Source organism: Danio rerio, chromosome 6 (assembly GCF_049306965.1).
Source record: "Danio rerio strain Tuebingen ecotype United States chromosome 6, GRCz12tu, whole genome shotgun sequence".
Taxonomy (NCBI): domain Eukaryota; kingdom Metazoa; phylum Chordata; class Actinopteri; order Cypriniformes; family Danionidae; genus Danio; species Danio rerio.
Genome location: NC_133181.1, coordinates 49,096,873 through 49,118,904, shown reverse-complemented (window position 1 = coordinate 49,118,904; position 22,032 = coordinate 49,096,873). Strand labels below are relative to the sequence as shown.

The window sequence follows — 22,032 nt, the reverse complement described above, 5'->3', positions numbered from 1 at the left end:
GTTTTGATGCGAGTTTCGTTGAAAGTATACTCGATGTCTGTTTATGCTTCATCGCTAATCATCATGACGAACCGTCACATACTAAACACTGAAACTATCAGGCTAGATGGCTTCGTCAGGTCTCGTCATTTTCAGACATTTACACGCCCATGGCTGTAGTTGTGATTTCGTAATGGGGTGTGACGTGTGTTAGTTAGTAAGTATTTAACTTCTGTAAACCAGGGCAGAAGAACACAAACATAGGCTACTTGTCATGATGTGGACTGCTCTTCTGCTGGTGGGACTCTCTATTCTGGTAATAGTACTGTACGGGAGACGAACAAGGTGAGCCCGACCTGTCTGACGAGCTTTCTGATATGAAAGACGACACTTTCAGTGAGAACTGAACTTTAAAAACACGCACTTATAATATTCACGCATTTAATATCAATTTTGCAGACGAAGAAATGAACCGCCACTTGATAAAGGAATGATTCCTTGGCTTGGTCACGCGCTCGAGTTTGGAAAAGATGCTGCCAAATTTCTGACACGGATGAAAGAGAAGCACGGAGACATTTTTACAGTGAGTTCTAAGGTCATGTTATTATGTTTTGATGCAGTGACATAATGCTAGAGTAGTTGTTCGACATAAAGTGAAGCTGACATAAGGAGAATCATGCGTAGCTTTGGTGCAGTGAAAAGGCTGTGTTTCCTTCTTCTTGTTGTTTCGGCATTTTTAGTTTGAGTTTTTAAATAGTTAGAATATTTCGTATAGTCACTCAACTAACAAAACGTCACATAATGTGTTTAAAATGATAGTTCTAGCAACATAGTTTAAATGTACCCTACTGTATCTGTATTTACAATACATTTAAGGAAATACTGCGAAACAATGACATGTGTTTTGTATGTTTTAGAGTTACCCTATAAGCACTTATTGTCAATTTATTATACCGTACAATACTGTTTTTGCAATTTTAAAATGAAGCTCTTCTACATTTACTGCATAATAATGCATAATTTAGTCTAGTTGTTATAGTAGTACACACGTGTAATGTGTAACAAAAAGACTGTAAGTGTTTTAGTAGAACATGTTAAATAAAAGTAATGAATTTCCCAATCAACTACCACAGTTATTGCATAAAGATTATGAATAATATAGTTTTTTATAATGATTTTATAATTATAATTTTTATAATGAATAATGTTTGCATGAACGCTTTTCTGCTTTCTTTCCTCCACACATAACACCAGAAAGTAAAGCTTACACAATTGTATGTCTTGTGATTGTAATTGTTATTGTACAGTGCTCAGCATGTATGAGTTCACCCCGCACAGATCTCTCATTTAAATTAATATTTTCTATAGGATGCTTTACAATATTATATTAGTGCATATATATTAGTTTAGTCAGTACTTAAGCCAAATCTTGAGCTTATCTGACAAAATAACCTACAATAATGGATCAAAAATGTGTAGCCCAAATTTAAAGTGAGGGAAATAATTAAATAAAAACTTAAAATAAAGCAAAAAATCAAAAGCAACAAAAAATGTGTGAAGTTTTATTGAAATGTTGTAGTTTGTCATTATTTTGCAATACTTTGCATGAATTTAAATGTATTATTTTTAATTTCTAAAAATGTTCTATGACTAAAATATTATTTTATTAAATATATCTGTTTAATACATCTGTTTTATTCAAATGCAGCAAAATATATGACCCATATTCACTAAGAAAAAGATTAAAATATTAATTTTTAAAATGGGGTGTGCTTATTTATGCTGAGCACTGTATTACTACAGTATATAACATTACATTTTACAAATGCAACTTCTCATGTGGCTGATTATGGGGTTGATAGGTCTGCAGAATCTTAATTACCAAATGTAACATTTTGTTGCAAATATAAACAGTAAATTAGAAGCTATTAAAGATCCATGTATTTTACACATTATAATATTTATTTATTCATTCATTTTCTATTCGGCTTATTCCCCTTATTAATCTGGGGTCGCCACAGCTGAATGAACTGCCAACTTATCCAGCTGCAACCCATCTCTGTGAAAAACCCATACACACTCATTCACACTCATACACTACAGACAATTTAGCCTACCCAATTCACCTGTAACGCATGTCTTTGGACTGTGGGAGAAACCCCCCACAGAACATCCAGAGAAAACCCACGCGAACGCAGGGAGAACATGCAAACTCCACACAGAAATGCCAACTGACCCAGCTGAGGCTCGAACCAGCGACTTTCTTGCTGTGAGGCGACAGCACTACCTACTGAGCCACCGCATCATCCCCATTCTAATAAAGACAACAGAACAATAAGAAGCTGCTCTTATGTTGAATGTCAGGGCACTTTGGGCACACACACCTTGCAATGTTTTTAAATTGACATGAGCATTTAACTTTAACTATAACTATGAATAGGCGAAACATGACTCACTTCCGTAAAATGCTGTGATTAACAGTGTCGTAACCAACGTTCCGGTTTCATGTGTATTTAGGCATCTGCTATTTTTGAAGTATTATTACAGCAACCAAAGGCTCATCATGGTCTGTGATTTTTCAACAAAGGTGTCCTGTTTGTGTTATGTTTGGAAGGCAGCTTCACAGTGCACACCATTGCAGAAGTTCACGTACAGTGTCATATGCTTATTAGGTGTATGTGGTCTTAAGTGATCCAGATTATAGATTTAATACAGAATGTAGATGCAGGTTGTGATATTTTGGTATGTGGACTATAGGCATGAGCTGATTTTATAGACTAATTTTTTGACTATAGACCTGATAAGCAACTTTATAGACACAGTTAAGTCAGAATTCAGCAGCAAGGATAATTACCTGCTCGCATGCTTCTGATTCCCTTTCACCTGCACTGGCTCCCGGTTCACTATCCTATACAATACCAAATCTTTCTCTTAATATACAAAGCTCATAACTTGGCACCTCACTACCTTTCTGGTCTTCTTCATTTGTACACTCCTTTGAGCTCACTGAGATTATCTTCTGCTGCATTGTTATCTGTTACAAACTTTAAGATGAAGTCATTTGGTGGCAGGGCTTCTAGTTGAATGGAACTCCCTGCCTTTGCACATACGCCAGGTGGACGCCATTTCCAATTTTAAATCTCAGATAGCAACTTTTTTTGTTTAGGATAGCTTTAAATGATTTGCCGGTTTAATATAATGTTGATAGTTTTTTTACTGCTCTTATTTTTATAAGGTGCTTGCGATATGCTGTAAGGTGTCCTTGAAAGGCGCCTATAAATAAAAGGTATTATTATTACTTACCGGTTTTAAGTTTTACCGCAGTTTGGATTTAAGAAAGTTTTTGGATTTAAGAAGGTTTTAATACCACTAAAATCATCTGTTATACCATTCCTAAGGTATATGAAAGGGTTTTTTAATGTGTTTTTAAATGTGTTGTCATGAAATCTGTGTTTTTGGAACTAATGAAGACAGCAGAAGTCAATGATTTATTTTATTTATTTAGCCTGACATGTTTACTGTTCCAAAATTTTATAAATGTTTCCTAAAATAAAATGTATTTTGTTCAATGGGGATTTTTTTCCCCAGACATTTAAAAAGAACTTATTTTAGAGCACTAATCACACATAAAATATTTATCCAAGGTTATTATACCATCAGAAACATATACCGGCCCATGCTTAGCAGATTATTTATTTCCAAGATTAAGGATTAGTTTTAAATATATTATAGGCTTGCTCTTGTTTGCGGCTGTTTTTTTTTTTTTAATTATTATTATTTTCTAGGAAGATTGAGAAAAACAAATGAGTCAAGCTCATACCTCGTTCCCTGTCATCATCTTCCAGAATATCTTGGGTGCTTATTTACTGTAAATGCTTCAATAACAACTGGCTGTTCAACTCCGTTCTAAACACACTGGACATATTTTTCACAAATGTGTTCAATACTTGCACTTTTCAGGAGTTAATTGGGTTGTTGAATGCACGTTGACACTCCCATAAATTATTGAACAGTGTGTGTACAGAACAGGATTAAGCACTTAAAGATGAACTGACAATCAAATATACTTGTGTACGTGCCCTAGATGCCTCTCACTTTGAAGCGTCTGTCAGTCAAAAGTCTCACGGCCTTTCCCATAACCTGTACTCAGATTGCTGTTTTCTTAGAAATCTTTTTAACTGAGTATTAGAGCTTCTTAGATAACAATCTTGAGCTCTCGCAGCATCTCCTCTGTCAGCTTGTTTTTTTTTAGCACTAACCACACCAATCTAATTTGATTCAGGTGCGTGCAGCTGGACTATATATCACCGTTCTGCTGGACTCAAACTGCTATGATGCCGTTCTGTCAGATGTGGCATCTCTTGACCAGACCAGCTATGCTCAGGTTCTCATGAAGAGAATCTTCAACATGATTCTGCCCAGTCACAACCCTGAATCTGAGAAGAAACGAGCAGAGATGTATGTTGCTGATAACATCTACACTGAAAAAAAAAGATGTCTGCAAAATTGTTGCAAATAAATTTAAACAAACAAATTGAATTTAGTAATGTTCAACCTAATTTGTTTGTTTAAATTCAACCCCCCAAAAATTGTTTACAACCACTTAACTTAAAAAAATTGTAAATCCAAGGAATCTTCTTTGAATGTGTTAGAGTATGTCTGTCTTGATGAGTTCAGATGTTAAATATTTATTTCAAAGATGAAATAATAATGTACTTAATGTGTTTGATTAGGCATTTTCAAGGGGCCTCTTTGACTCAACTATCCAACTCAATGCAGAACAACCTCCGCCTGCTTATGACCCCTTCAGAAATGGGTCTCAAAACATCTGAGTGGAAAAAAGATGGACTGTTCAATCTTTGCTACAGCTTGCTCTTCAAGTAAGCCAACCTCTAAAATCAACATACCAGTAACCAACGAAGATTATACACGCTTTTCATCTCACCACATGCCTTTCGAAACTATTGACAGGTTACAGCTTTGCACATCTAGCTGAACCACAGCTGCAAGCAGAATTTCAATACTCAGGCTGTTATTATCATGTTTAGCAAACACTGTACAATCTAAACTTTCATTCGTCATTTAGTCTGCAATAAAACCTAATGGCCACTTCCTGACAACTAGGAGTGTTATGGATCACGGTTGATCATTATTTCATATAGATCACAACCCACGGTTCAGAACACATGTGACCCACGGATTAATACATTTTTTTACTGGTAGATTACTGCAAAATTTGTGATGATAACAGAGAGATCGCCTCTCGAATCATTCAAATCACATGTATTAAAGCATTTAGGCTGTCCTGTAAAATATAATGATGATGGAAGAAGTTGTGGTTAGGTTATTCAGGATGTGGTGGGTTTCTAAGGTTATTAAAGGTGTTTTCTATCACTATACTTGTTTAGCCTGCATCAGTGCATTCGGTGTAGGCTGCAAGATTAATCACTGAAAGATCGAGATCTCAACACCCACGCAACATAAATTATAAATGATTGTGATTTGCATATATGTATTAATCTTTCGAATCTCTGCACTCAAATCTGAAAATGCAAAAATCAAGAAAGCGATTGAGTCATTAGCCTTTTGAGTTAGTCCTGAAGTTAAAACAGTCAAATAACACAGAAGTACTGGAATAACAGTTTATAGTTTAGATTTAACCACTGACGTTTATGGTAAATATTAAAACCACCGTCATATGGGTTTAACGACGCTCAAAAATGAAAGTTTTAGGCAGCAACTACATTAACGAATAGGTGGAGACAACCAGCCATCAGAAATATGGCATTGATTAATTCTGCAAAAATGACACAACTAACATGAAGTTTTATGAATGAAAATGAGACTAAAAATAAATAAATTAAAATGTTAGATTTATATATTGTTATCAGCAACAGTAGTTACAGTAATATATTTTACAATTAATTTTAAATCAGCTGATTCTTCATTTTGTTTTTAAAGAGCCCCTATTTTCCATTAAAAAGGTTTTGGTTTTGGGGGTCTTCGACAACATGCTGATAGGCGTGCAAGGTCAAAAAAACACTTTCATTGTCTTATAAAATGCATTTTTTTAAACATAAAAAATTATATTTTTATTTATTACTTACATTTATGAATAGAATTTTTTATATATATATATATATATAGACTTTTTCTGATTAAAAAAAAATCCAAATAAACTCCTATTTCTCATGTCATCACACGGACCTGCTTGAGCAACACTGGAATACATTACATCCGGTCGGCCGGTCGCATAGGATCTAGTTGCAGGAGTTCAAATATTTCAACGGATCCGCAGCTCAATTCGGATCCGAATTTTTTGCATACATGAAAATATTGGATGATTGGAACTCCACGCAGCTCCCGGACCACTCTCCATTGGAGATGAATGACTTCCGGTCTGTCGCTTGTCGTTTGTCTTGTGCGGTGGAAAGGAGGCTTTAGATTTAAACCTCAGCTGGATGTTTTCATTTACTTAGAGCTCTGTTACATATTGCATGGAAGGTCATTTTCTAAAACCCATAATAGTCACTCTTTACTAAAATTACAGTTTATAAGTTCAGTTTGCTAAAACCAAATGTTTCTTGCAGTACTGTTTTTGTAATAAATGAAAAGCAAATTACACTTGTCTCTTTCCCTTTGAGCTGATCCGAAAATGGTCTGATCCACAACTAAAAAAAAGCATTTTGTGATCCGAACCATGAGATTTGTGATCTGTTACGCCACTATGACAACCATATTATAATTACATTTTCTTTTCGGCTTAGTCACTTTATTAATCTGGGGTCGCCACAGTGGAATGAACCACCAACTTATCCAGCATGTTTTAGGCAGTGGATGCCCTTCCAGCAGCAACCCACCTCAGGCAAACATCCATACACATTCATTCACACACATACACTACGGACAATTCAGCTCACCCAATTCACCTATAGTTCATGTCTTTGGGGGAAACCGGAGCACCCGGGGACTAGGGAGAACTCCACACAGAAATGCCCAACTAACCCAGCCTAGGCTCGAACCAGTGACCTTCTTGCTGTCAGACGAATGTGCTACACACTGCGCCACTGTGTTGCCTCATATCATAATTTACAGTTATTATTAGAGCAGGTTCTTAAAGTTTAAACCTCACTTAATTTTCTGTTAAGCAACAGACCATCATGAAGAGCTTACGTATGCACTGCTTGACTATTAATACTTGATTCGAAATGTATTCTGTAGCTAAAAGCATCGACTGTCCCACCCAAAAGCTGCCATGATAATAATCACTCTGTATTGTACAGATAAGTCATGTTGTCAAGCCTCCCCAAGATGTGGAAGTTATCTCACGTTCATCTTCAGGACAGGCAGTTGGTGTTTTGCGTCAGTGGTGAAATTAAAAGCTTAAATGTTCCACTGATAGTCTTGAAAAACTTGATTCACTTTAACAGGGTTAAGGGCAACTTCTTAAGTTTTTTATTGCTTTTTTATGCTATGTGACTTTATTTCTACAGGACTGGCTATCTGACAGTGTTTGGCGCAGAGAATAACGATAGTGCAGCTCTAACCCAAATTTACGAGGAGTTTCGCCGGTTCGACAAGCTTTTGCCTAAACTTGCTCGAACTACAATCAACAAAGGTAATGATGTTTCAGTTGAAAAAATACCAAGAGAAACAAATGTTCATTCTTTCATTATTTTAACTTAATTTCATATTTAATTTCACCAAGTTGTCCATGTTTGCATTTAACAGAGGAGAAACAAATTGCAAGTGCAGCACGAGAAAAACTGTGGAAATGGCTGACTCCATCAGGTTTAGATAGAAAGCCAAGAGAGCAGTCATGGTTGGGAAGCTACGTAAAGCAACTTCAAGATGAAGGCATTGATGCTGAGATGCAGAGGAGAGCGATGCTGCTGCAACTCTGGGTCACACAGGTCAGTTCCTCCATGTCTATCATTGTGCATCACTGATTTATTACAGTACAGTTCGGTTTGGATCAGCCCGATCAAGCTTGTATTTCCACTTCCAACAGTACCTTTACTTGGTTGCTGAAGTATATACCAAAAAAAGTAAAGATCAACATCATTTTTAGCTTGAAGAAGAAAGCCTCATGGCCTATTCACATATGCTTATTGCTTATGCAAGTTCAACTTCTTTTTATCAAATGTAGATAAGTGTCAAATGTGAGGAATTGGTTTTTAGATGAGACACGTGAACGGCCCCAAGGACGTTCAGCAGATAGTGTTCTTGCAACTTGGCGTGTGTTTTTTTGTTAAAAAAAGACGACAAGGTTTGTTTGAGATCAGGTCGACCATGGGTTATTGCTGGGTCTCGTCATTGTATCATTACAGGGTTGTGTTTCCGCTGTGTATTTAAAAATGGTGTTTCCTGTGTTTTCATTCCCTTGAGTTGTTGCACACATAAGTATTAATTCTCTGGTCTAGCTCTAATTTTATGGTACTGTACTGTTGTGCTATGTAACCTTAGTAAAAGTGTCAAAGAAGGTGTTGTTTTGGTACCTCTGACAGTGGAAAAGGAAGTAAACAATGCATACTATACTGTACTGTACTCAGGGTGTGATTTGGGGGGGGGGAGGGTTGACCGCCTTAATTAACGTTCGATCCCCCTGAAGGACATCAAAACAAGATGTATGGGGGTCAGCAGTTTAAAAGTAAGAAAGAACTTTCTTTAATATCAGCTTTCTTACATAATAGTAATTAAAAATCTGTAATATAACGGTTCATACCACTGTGATGCATTCAATCGCACCAATCAAGGGTTAAAAAAAAATCATTCAACAGTCTGAAATTGGCACTGATTGACATCTTAGGTTTTCACAAAACAAATAGGCGTTTATATCTGCATGTAACCTAACAAAAAAGAAAAATACACAAACAACTTGTATTATTTGTATAGTTTGACCTGTAGTAACCTCTAAAATAGTCTCTAAATATCCCACAAAACACTGAAAACATTACATTTTATTAATAAATTAGATGTAATTTAAATGCATTCATAAATGTGATTCACTGAAGCATGTATTACCCATGTTATTACCAAACTGCTACAGAAAAAGTTGACCCCCCCCCCTCCCCCCTCCCCCCCCCCAAACAAGCTATTAATTGTCCTTTTAACATACTGACATTTAAATTGAATACACTGCAAAAATGATTGATCAGTGGCTGTTAAGTGAACTGCAGCCACTGAAAATGCTTTTTTTTATTATCTGATTATAAGCAAAAATAACTTGGAAAGACCTGTTATGCGATTAACTGATAATGAACATCCAGTCAGCGTTCACAAAGCTGAGGTCAAGCTTTAGATGAAAATGCAAATATCCTCACCTTATCAAAATTAAACAAAACAAACGTAGAGAGTAAGAAAACAACAGGTCTGATTGTAGAAATATGGATATGTTTCCATGTCAGCAGGGACATGAAAATACACTAAGTTATATAAGATTGAATAAGCTATCTGAGACTATATGCTAGATACAGTCACCGGCCACTTTATTAGGTACACCTGCAGCATCAGAACAGGGAAGAAAGGTATTTTAAGTGACTTTGAACGTGGCATGGTTGTTGGTGCCAGACGGGCTGGTCTGAAAATTTCAGAAACTGCTGATCTACTGGGATTGTCACACAAAAGCATCTCTAGGGTTTACAGAGAATGGTCCGAAAAGGTTAAAATATCCAGTGAGCGTCAGTTCTATGGGCGCAAATGCCTTGTTGATGCCAGAGGTCAGAGGAGAATGGCCAGACTGGTTTAAGCTGATAGAAAAGCAACAGTAACTCAAATAACCACCCGTTACAACTGACGTATGCAGAAGAGCATCTCTGAATGCACAACACATTACACCTTAAGCCTACAGCAGCAGAAGACCACACTTGGTGCCACTCTTATTAGCTAAGAACATGAAACTGAAGCTACAATTTGCACAGGCTCACCAAAATTGGGCAACAACATGATAGCATGGATCCATCCTGCCTTGTATCACCGGTTCAGGCTGCTGGTGGTGGTGTAATGGTGTGGGGGATATTTTCTTGGCACACTTTGGGTCTATTAGTACCAATTGAGCATTGTGTCAACACTACATCCTACCTGAGTATTGTTTCTGTCCATCCCTGTATGACCAAAGTGTACCAATCTTCTGATGGCTATTTTCAGCAGGATAACGCACCATGTCAAAAAGCACGAATCATCTCAGACTGGTTTCTTGAACATGACAATGAGTTCACCATCATGTCAACATGGACCAAAATCTCTGAGGAATATTTAGTATTTTGTTGAATCTATGCCATAAAGGATTAAGTCCGTTCTGAAGGCAAAAGGAGGTCCCAACCTGGTATTAGTTAGGTGTACCTAATAAAGTGGCCAGTGAGATTACATTTGATGGTTTTTTGGATAAGCCTGTTTACTTTAATAACAAACTGACATAACAGTACAAAACAGCTATTTTGGCATTACGTTGAACATTCTAAGGATTCATTTTATGTGTCAGAATAAAAAGAGCTTTTTTTTTAGCACATTAATGTCATATCTTTTTGATTTTCCATACAAAAACAAGCGTTAAAGCCTTCCTTTAAAATCAGTCTACACACTGTCTATTTGTCTACTTATCTGTCTGTCTGTCTGTCCATCTATCCATTTGTCTGTCTGTCTATCTATCCGTCTGTCTGTCTATTCGTCCGTAAACAACCTTGAAAGTCTAGAAACGGATTCATTTAGAATGACTTCTAAAATAAAGTATTTTATGAAATTATAAATGCATTTACTCTCACCTGATCAATTTAATGCATCCTTTCTAGGCTTTCCTAATAGATTTCTATCCAAAAAAAAGCCTATTATTTTGAATGGTCGTGTACCTCAGTTCTGTACTTTTTTACATAACAGGAAAGTGGATAATTTGTATTACCTGGCCCCAAAATAGACAAAAAACTAATTTGGCTTGAAAAGACTTCATGAATAGATACTTTTTATAGTGCTTTTTTATCCATTTAGGAGCTCTGCAGTAAAAAATAACCAGTTACTTTCCTTGTAGGAACATCTTTTGTTGCATTTGCATGGGTTTGAACTAAATGAACTACTCAGTAAAGCAAAAGTTCATTTTTATAAACATTATAAAGAGCTACTGCGTTCAAAAAAATGTCCTTTTGTCTGAAAGCATGCTTAATCATAATCAAAACTACACTGCTGACACACTAATACCTTGAGGTTGCCATAGGGATAGGCTGTTTTGCACTCCTGTGATCTTACTGTAAACAAAAGAGCCTGTCACTTCTGGAATGCAGGAGTGTGTGATTTCAGTTCCTGACTTCTCTCAGAGTACATGAACACAAAACCTGACAGGCTGCCCAAAGTACACCTGAGACGCCATAGCCCGAGGACAAACAACACACACTGAATGATTCTATTGTTACAGGAGGAAATTATGCAAAGGAGGTGTTGATGATTCATTTGAATCTACAACACAGTATGTGACAGAATTATGTGCACATTAGAGACGTACAAATTAAGCTTGTTAACACATTCATTTACACATGAAATATCTAAATAAACACCACAAGGAAAACATTCAAAGCTCATCCAACAATAATTCTAAGGTTTAAAAATATTAGGCAGAAGGTGATGTTACATCAAAAATAAGATTAAAAAGACAGATTAAAAGGTGGTTTATATATACAAATGGGAACAGAGTTAAATGGCTTTGGAATAAAAACTGTTCCTTCTCTTTAAGTTTGTGCATAGATCTAATTTTCAGAGCCAGCAGCAGGCAGCAATACTTTAATTTAGCCACATGGGAGCAGTATAACTGAAGAGAAAAGGCTTCACTGCATAATTATTAGTGTATGCCTGCTCATATTTACATCGGCTTGTTTGCACCTTACTAATACTACTAATGAATAATGTAATTTGCTGAGGAGTGTGCCGTTAATTTAGAAGTGTATGAATTTATGGTAACACTTTATTTTGACGGTCCATTTGAAAATTAGCTGACTGTCTGCTTAATATCTGTTGATACTGCTCCTTCAGCAGACATTTAACTGACTATAAGGTACATGTCAACTTACACTAACCCTAACCCCAACCTAACAGTCTACTTATGATCTATTGAGAATTGGTTGGCATGTAAATGTAATGTAACTTGAATTCAACAAACAGACCATCAAAATAAAGTCTGACCTAATTTATTTATGTATTTATTTATTTATTTATTTATATTATGCGATTGTGCTACCCATTGCACCACTGTGCTGCCCCTATTTATTTATTTATTTATTTATTTATTTAAGTAAGTAAAGTTGCATTAAATTGCTAAGTAAAAATTTAAATTATAAAGAAAAATAAATAAATTATGTTACTTAAAGAATAAACTAAAACCATAAAATCTAGAATATTAATGACTGTAATGAGGACATTGTGCTTGACAATGAGTAACAGTTGCAAAATAATTAGCTTAATATCATATTGCCTAATGTACATTGCTCAACATATGTGAGTACACCCCTCACAAATATCTCAATTAAACAATATTTCCATAAGATACTTTACAATGACATATGTGCATATACATTAGAGTAGTTAGTACCGTAGTAAAATCTGGAGCCAATTAAACAAAGAAACTTATGATAACAGTCCAAAATTACTACACCAAAATTTATGTTAGGGAAAAATAATAAATAACAATTTTAAAGAGCATAATGTAACAAAATAGTTTTATGAAAATTTGTTGAAATTTTGTAGTTTGTAATTTATTTATCCATGTTTATCCATTTATTAATTTAAATGTATTATCTATTTCTAAAGATGTCTGGCGACTAAAATATTATTTTAATAAATATATTTTTTTAATAAATCATTTTTTGTTCACCAAAATATATTAACTATATTCACTGAGAAATGGATAAAAATATTAAGTTTCAAAATGGGGTGTACTTAATTATGCTGAGCATGGTATATAATACCTAATGTTTTTAAAAATGCTAAACAAATTGTAATATTTTATAAATTGTAATATAATATAATGTATTAAAATTGTAATGATTTATATTTCAAAATATTACTACATATTACTTAGGTATGATAACCATTTTCAAGGTATACCGCGGTTTGGAAAAGTCAAGGTTTTAAAACCGGCAAAATTTTCTGCAATACTAAGGTATGAGTACAATTTTTTATTTAGGTGTTTTTTGTTGTTGTTGTTGTTGTTGTTGTTGTTTATTTTTTTGTTTTTAGGACAGCAGCATCTTTAGCAGAAAAAATAATATTTTTATCCAAGGTTATTATATATCTTATATCGGCCCATGCCTAATAATACTTTAATGAACATAAATGCTTGAAATGATACTATTTTTATGACAAAACTGCACCTTAGTGATTTATAATGCCCAGTAAAACATGAACCTAGATGCTTTATTAAACGTGTGCTGTAAAAAAAGACATGTCATGTCATATAAATCCAGCATGTGATGTCATTTTAAAATATGATGTATTGCGTGTATTGTAATAGTAACATAAGCACAGGGAATTTCCCCTCACAGGAAGCATTCGTTGTGCTTTATCATGATATCAGCAGGTTTACTGACAGACAGATTCACCTAACATAGTGTTCACCCCTCTCTGACCTTGTCTGTCAGCAAGGAATCCCCCTAAACCCCAGCGATTGCTGTATGACAGGTTTAACAGCGTTGCTGTACACACACTGACAGCACTGCTGATATAAAACCGCTTATGGAGAACCAATATGCTGCATGTTAAAGCTTATAAGAAACATCATAAATCTCACCATGAGTCAGGTCACTTTAGGCATTTAAATAAGTATGCTACAGGCTTTAAAGAGTAAAACTAGACATTCAGTGTGGATTTTTTTTTTTTGAAAGGGTTGAAAGTAATTCAAGGTATGCTTATGTCCTCAGGGAAACGCAGGCCCTGCTGCATTCTGGGTAATGGGCTACTTACTCACCCACCCTGAAGCTCTGAGGGCTGTAAGAGAGGAAATCCAAGGTGGAAAACACCTTCGTCTGGAAGAAAGACAGAAAAACACTCCAGTCTTTGGTAGGTCACTTCGGTGAGACGGTTACAATAAAACTCTTGTAATACAGCCACAGATATTTAATAAATATACTGACCACAATTAAGATGATCCTAACAGGTCCGCATAAAATAGAAAATGACAGACAGACGGACGGAGAGACACACAGATAAATAGATGTATGGACGGACAGACGGATAGATAGATAGAAGTGCATTAATTACAGGCTGACAGACAGACACATAGATGGACACACAGTAAGATAAGTAGAGATGGACAGACGGACAGTAAGACAGATAGATAATAGTGCATTAACTACGGATGGACGGACAAAAGAACAGATAGATGGATAGATACACAGACAGACGGATTGACGGACTGACAGATAGATATATGGATAAACGGACAGATTGACAGACAGACAGAAAGATATATGAATGGATAGACGGACGGACGGACAGACGGACAGACAGACAGATAAATAGATAGATAGAGAGGCAGACAGACAGGCAAATAGATGGACACACTGACAGATAAGTAGACAGATGGACAGACAAACATAGATAGATATATAGATAATAGTGCAAAAACTACAGATGGACAAACAAATGGACAGATAGATAGATAGAAAGACAAACAAACAGATAGAAAGATATATGGACAGACAGACAGACAGACAGACAGACAGACAGACAGACAGACAGACAGACAGACAGACAGACAGATAGATAGATAGATAGATAGATATATGGATGGACAGACAGACAGACAGAAGGACGGACGGACGGACTGATGGATAGATAGATGGAAACTAAATCCAATTTCACTAAAATGAAAGCAACTGTTGTGTTTTTACAGATAGTGTTCTTTGGGAGACGCTGCGTTTAACTGCAGCTGCCCTCATCACTAGGGATGTGACGCAGGACAAAAAGATTCGTTTAAGCAATGGGCAAGAATACCATCTCCGACGGGGCGATCGGCTGTGCGTTTTCCCCTTCATCAGCCCGCAAATGGACCCACAGATTCACCAACAGCCAGAGGTGCACTTTCATACTAAAATCAACCAGGCAGAAAGATGAGAATTACTTGGGGAGAAATCAATTCATTACCCAGAGAAGAGTTTAGAAAAATTTGAAATGTGTATTGATTTTCACTTTATAAAAATAGGTGCAATTTAAATAGACTCAGGCTCTAGCAGCTATAAGAGAAATACAAAAACGTTATTATCATCCACATTGGTAGCCATTAAGTGAACTGCAACCAGATGTTTTAAATTAAAATTATATATGGTGTTACAGTTTATAGTTTTTATGGTGTTTTTTTTTTTTTTTTTGTTGTTGTTCAGTAAGCTACTGTTTTTTGAAATACATCTTAATATAAAATAATGCAGTTTAAAGCGTTAAATTACAATATATATATATATATATATATATATATATATATATATATATATATATATATATATATATATATATTTATTTATTTATTTATATATTTATTTATTTTTTAATCAGACATGGTTGTATACATTGTCAACATTTTAACTTTTTAATCAAATGAAAAGATTGTTTTAACTTATTAACCTTTCGCTAAGACACACTCGAAAACACCCACATACCAATCGTCTGTCAAGTTTTCAAGCAAGGGAAACAAGCCTAAGCGTTGTGCATATGGATTGTGCAAATCTGATACCCAGTATCCTAAAAGTTTGGACGGGTTGGTGGAATTTATTTCCCTTTCCAAAACCTAAAACCCAAAGGGAGAAATGCCAGCGTGGATCAAGCTTTGTGAGGGGGGCTGAAAGAGCGAGTTAAGTTGGTTTTGTTTTCGATATTTCTGACACATTCAGTGATAGATGGCAATAACTCAAAATTATCTTACCCTAAAAAGATCTAAACTGTGTTTCCTACAAAAATACAAAGCAGGTTGTTTCCCAGCTGTCTTTTCTTTTTTTTTTTTTCGCTCAATATAATGAGCACTTCTCCATTTAAGCTCTCGCCATAGTAATCATACTAATAGCAGTCATATTTCCATCTGTTTCAAGCTATGTATATTTGCAATCCATATCAATAGAATATAATCGAGATGTGATCACAATCTGAGCACTTGCAATCAATATACTGTACTTCACCAGCAGCTGTTTTTCAGTCATTTATAACCCTCATGTCCATGGCAGAACTACGATTCACAATGTTTTTGTCAGTCTTTTGTAGTTTTAATCATTGAGAACAACGTTATAGCGGGTTAGTGTCTGCTTTTATATTTGGTCTAGGATTAATATTTGCTGGTAAGGAAAATCTATTTGTTGGCTTCTGCTATTTATACTTTGATTTGCACTTAAGTTGATTTTTTTTTGCACTTAACTGCGAATTAGAATAGAAACGGTATAAAAAGCACACAAACATACTGACAGTACAGTATATTGTTATGGGTCAATGATCCTAATATTCGGCACAAATTCAATTTCCCCCTTCTGGCTGTTCTTTCTATGAATGAATTATGAAGAAGCACCATGCGTCCATGCGTGTTTCCTCATCAGTTAGCAACGATACATTTCATTGCACAACAATAGTCTATCAGGCTTTTTGGCTAAAAATAGAGAATCACGGTTTAATTAGGTATTATTAGATTATTTTAAATAAAATAAAAAAACATGATTTATATTTATGTGGAATTTGCAAACAATGTAATAAGACTTTTATAGGAACTTCAAACAACAAATATAAACATTTATTATTTAAAGAGCCCATATTATACATGAAATAGGGTCATATCCTGGTTGTAAGGGTCTCCAACAACAGTCTAATATGCATGCAAGGTCAAAAAACACTTTCATGGTCTTATAATCTGCATTTATTTTTAGCTAATTATCCCAGCGACTCCTGTATGAATCGTCCAGTGATTCATTTGTTCCCAAACCCCTCCTTAGCGCGGAGCTAATCTGCGCTGATTGGACCGATGACAGTCTGTCGCGATTGGTCGACTGCCTTCAGTCAGAGAGGGAAATGGCCAATAGCTAATCAGCAATTTAAAAAGTAATCACAGTTCATACACGCTCGATAGTGTAGACGTGGATTTTAGCTGCCACACTATGGCGAGTGGATAGTGCCACGGATAACCGAACGAAGGAGACAGTCGTGTACTCGCCATACCACACACACACAAAAACACACACACACCTCCGGATGACAACGCTCCCGCTTCCGCCCGCACCCGCCAGGTTTTAGCCTGAGAACCCGCTCCGTTTTCTGCCCGCCGCGCCCGGTCCCGCTAGAGCGGAGAACACAACCAAAAATCACCCAGTATACAGTCCAGACAGCCAAGCTGTCTGTATAAACACACACACACAGCACAAAGCTCGTTCGTTCGTTCGTTCGCTCTCTCTCTCTCTCTCTCTCTCTCTCTCTCGCTCTCTCTCATACGCGCGCGTGCGCACTAACACACACACACAAGCACCACGCAGACTCTCTCTTTCTAATTCGCATAGCAATATCCGTGATATTGCTAGACAGCCCGCTCCCGTCCCAAATTAAACCCGTTACCGACCGCTCCCGCGATTTATTCGGAAATTTATAATATAATAAATTTCCGAATAAATCGCGGGAGCAGAACTCTAGCACGGAGCTCCATAAACAAACAGCACGCGTCGCGTTTTTAACGTGACTTTGCACGCGACAAGATAATATATCCAGTTAACCTGATACAGTACACGCGGTTACAAGTAACAAATCACAACTAAATACATTTGCAAGCTCGAGTAAACGAGGCAACAACTTTAACCGCACGTACTTACACTTGAGAAATGGAAGAAACCCATCCTGACGTCCATCAGTTACTCTTTACTGATCCTTCCTTTAACAAACTCAGATGAAGTATTCTTTGTAGCATGTAGCTTCCAGAAGTTTCCAACTGCTTGGTTATAATGCTGATGTTTCATCTTTGGGTAGAGACTCAATATAATGTCCATCTGCAGTGTTACTTCAATCGACCGGCATGTTTGTGTGCGTGTTGTTGTGGGTGTGCGTGTGTTTGTGGGTGTGTGTGTGTGTCTGGGTTTCTGCGTCAGAGGGCGGGGCCTCAGGTTTGAAATCTCCCGGGTTTGCGCGTGCACGTGAATAACTTGGTTTCGTTCGTACGTCATGGCGAAACGCCTATTGAGTCGGTATCAAGGCGACTCGTTTGAAGCACTATGAGTCGACTCTTTTATAGATGAATCAACCGTTTTAAACACTGTATTCTTACAGATTTAAGCCTTAGCTGGATACTTCACTTCACTTAGAGCTGTGTTACACACTACATGGAGGGGAATTTTCAAAAACCCATAATATGGGCTCTTTAAACCTAATAAATTCAGTAAATCCATAGAATTTCAGTTATTTAGTTATTTTTGACAATGATTAATTGCTTCTTATATGGCTAGAGCGCACCTCACATTATTGACTTAACCTAAACCTGTTTATATTGAACTTTGACATCCACTATTATAATCAGGCTTGAATTACATTCTGCACAGGTCAAAGGACTAATCTAGTAAAATATCTGGGATTAGCCATTCAAGTGCTGCCACTGGCACAAAGACAAAATGGGGGAAGGGGTCACATTTTATAGTCACTGCTGCTGCTATCTGTGAGAAACAGGCGCACACAACATAAACATATCATAGGCCAAAATGCTGACATTGTACATTGGCACCCAGAACCGAAGATCTGATCCAAGCTTCCATGTTAAATCATTCCATGTGGATTACAGTGAAATGATCAGCGAACATACCATTGCTTTACAAATGTTTCATCTCTAGACAATCTGATGCTGTTTTGACTGTTGCGTACAACAAATATCATTACACCAATCAAAAACTCAGTCATTAATTATGTTTATCTCCTTGTAATCCAACAGATGTTCCAGTTTGACCGCTTTCTTAATGCAGACAGGACAGAGAAGAAGGACTTTTTTAAGAATGGGGCAAGGGTGAAATATCCCTCTGTGCCCTGGGGAACCGAAGATAACCTCTGTCCAGGACGCCATTTTGCAGTTCATGCAATTAAAGAGTGAGTATGGTTTCAAACATCGAAACAAGTTTGTGGGCAAAATCCAATCATTTCAATTGGAATCGAGTTTTGTTGGAGGAAAAGTTTAACTTGGCCATTCAGATTCAATATGTCAACTAGCAGATATACAGTACGTATATACAGTACATTGCTACTATACCAACACTGATTAATAGCACTTGTTTGGGCTCATTTACACCAGGCATTAAGATTTTAGTTTTTTGTCAATCCAGTGTCAAGAGGTTGATGGTAAATACAGATGCAAATAGGCATGAGCGGTATAAGATTCTGATAGTATGATAACCTTGAATAGAAATATCGCAGTATCATGGTATTGTTCTAACTATTGTAATAACTGGTGTTTGAACACAATATGTTTATTTTAAAAATATTTTGGGAGCAGTAAACATGTCAGACTTAATAATTCAAATAAATTATTGACTTCTGCTGTCTTCATTAGTTTCAAAAACAGATTTCATTACCATTTAAAATGGTGTCTTTGGATATCTTTTCTGCTGGAGATACTGTTGTCCTGAAAAACAAACAAAAAAAAGTAAATAAAAAAATCTTACACATACCTTAGGAATGAAATCACAGAAATATTTGGGGGTCTTAAAACCTTGACTTTTCCAAATCGCAGTATACCTTGAAAACAGTTATCATCCCATGCCTAGATGTGAATGTGTGTGTTTTTTTCTTTCTAACACATCCAGCGTTAGTTAAAAATGCATTTAATCACATTGTTTTATAGTATAAGCACCGATGTAGTCAAATCCACTCAAACAGCAACAAATTACCAACTACTGACTGAAAATTACCAAAATGTAAGAGATTTTTACCAAAACAAGGCATTCAAATGAGCTGTAAATATAACAAAATGAAAGGTATATCAAAATCCAAACGAACATAGACAAAAGATTTACTAAATGTATGTTTGGGGGTGGCACAGAAAGTAGCGCTGTCACCTCACAGCAAGAAGGTCGCTGGTTCGAGCAATAAAACAAAGAAATAAGCATTACGTTAAATTCAAAATGACGATCTCTGTCAAAGGCATACACACACACCACCTCCCCATTATACTCCCTCTCTTTTAGATGTGATGGCGGGCCAAATCAAAGGCTACCATGGGCCCTACTTTGGGCATCTTTGGTCTAAATATTACTGTTATCATTTTAGGGATTCTCAACTGAACCTGCAACATACTACATTGTACATTTTAAATTATATGAAATCAAAACTTGGCAGCACGGTGGCTCAGTGGGTAGCACAATCGCTTTACAGCAGGAAGTTCACTGGTTCAAGCCCCAGCTGGGTCAGTTGGCATTTCTCTGTGGAGTTTGCGTGTTCTCCCCATGTTGGCGTGGGTTCCCATTAGGTGCTCCATTTTCCCCCACAAGTCCAAAGACATGAAAATAGGTGAATTTGGTAAGCTAAATTGTCTGCAGTGTATGTGTGTATTTTCCTGGTCCTCTAGGTTGGGGGTTAAGCATTGGGCTGGGCGATTAATCGAAAAGTAATCAATATTGACATTCAGAAACTTAATCGATCTAATTTTTCCAGGACAATTTTTAAAATTACTTCCCTTACGTGTCCCTGTACAGTTAAAGGCTGTGGCTGATTTCTACTTCTTTGGCCACTTTGCAGCCACATCTGATCTCTGATCAAGTAGAACAATGGACTCTTGAGCCTTACATTGCTCTTCCCTGACAATGATTGAAAGCTGTCAGAGATGCCTTGAAATAGCATATTATCCATTGCATTTCATTTTTATTTACATTAAAATATTTGTTTACAGAAGTAATTCTATTTAGAGAAGATCCTCCTTATTTTATACTTTTAATATAAACAAAACTGAAAATCATTGATTTTGTTTCCAAAAGTGCAAGTTATTTATTTTCACTTTCTTATAAGAAAAAAGTGACTGTTGGTTTTAAGTAGTGTATTTTAATTTCAGTTGATCAATGTTGATGTACAATAAATAATCATTGATAGTAGTGTGTGTTTCCTTCATTATTTTAAAATCAAGTGGTGCACCCTTCATTCAGAAATCTCTCAATTGTAATATGCTAAGCAGGGCTGAGCTTAGTCAGTACCTGGATGGGAGACCACATGAGAAGACTAGGTTGCTGTTGGAAGTGGTGTTAGTGAGGCCAGCAGGGGGTGCTCAACCTGTGGTCTGTGTGAATCCTAATGCCCCAGTAGAGTGAAGGGGACACTATACCGTCAGTGAGCGCCATCTTTCGATGAGACGATAAACTGAGATTCTGACTCTCTGTAGTCATTAAAAATCCCACTTCTCGTAAAGAGTAGGAGTGTAAAAGGCATCCGCTGCATAAAAAATTGCCGGAATAGTTGGCAGTTCATTCCGCTTTGGTGACCCCTGATAAATAAAGGAACTAAGCCGAAGGAAAATGAATGAATGGTCAACTATAATAACATTTGGAATTATTTTGTCATTTTCTAATCTCTTTAGGCTTGTGTTCACCATCCTGACTCGATTTGATGTTGAACTGTGTGACAAGAATGCAACGGTGCCATTGGTGGATCCCAGTCGATATGGCTTTGGCATTCTCCAACCAGCGGGTGATCTAGAGATACGCTACAGAATAAGATTTTGACAGCGGTAATATGCCAAACCTGATTAATAAAAATACTAATAATTATTATTATTTACAACTGTACAGATAACAACAAGCCTTTTTTGAGTGCATGCTGCGTGCTATTTGCAGAAATAAATATTGTATTTAATAAATAAATATTGTTTTTTAATAAACTCTAGTTTAGTCAATCATTGTCTCTCTGGATCTCATTAAGGTTTTCTGAAGAATTCTCTAGAACATGTATAAGCATCAGCTTTTGATTTTCCATCAAAGATGTCCCTCTTTACATTCTTCTGTTTTGGGGCAGCACGCTGGACGTTCTTCCCGTGTTGGCGTGGGTTTCCTCCGGGCGCTCTGGTTTACCCCACAGTCCAATGACATGCACTATCGGTGA

The 22,032-nt window shown here is 36.4% G+C and overlaps 1 protein-coding gene across 1 annotated transcript; it reads left to right on the top strand.

Moving 5' to 3' along the window:
• The first annotated feature begins 218 nt into the window (after positions 1-218).
• On the top strand, positions 219-21,662 carry ptgis (prostaglandin I2 (prostacyclin) synthase). Its single transcript, NM_001111160.1, is given in 10 exon segments — positions 219-324; positions 439-562; positions 4,262-4,437; positions 4,713-4,859; positions 7,473-7,597; positions 7,711-7,892; positions 13,875-14,013; positions 14,849-15,030; positions 18,887-19,038; positions 21,512-21,662. Coding segments are annotated over 10 exon segments (1,443 nt in total). The 5' UTR covers positions 219-253; the 3' UTR covers positions 21,657-21,662.
• Positions 21,663-22,032: the final 370 nt, after the last annotated feature.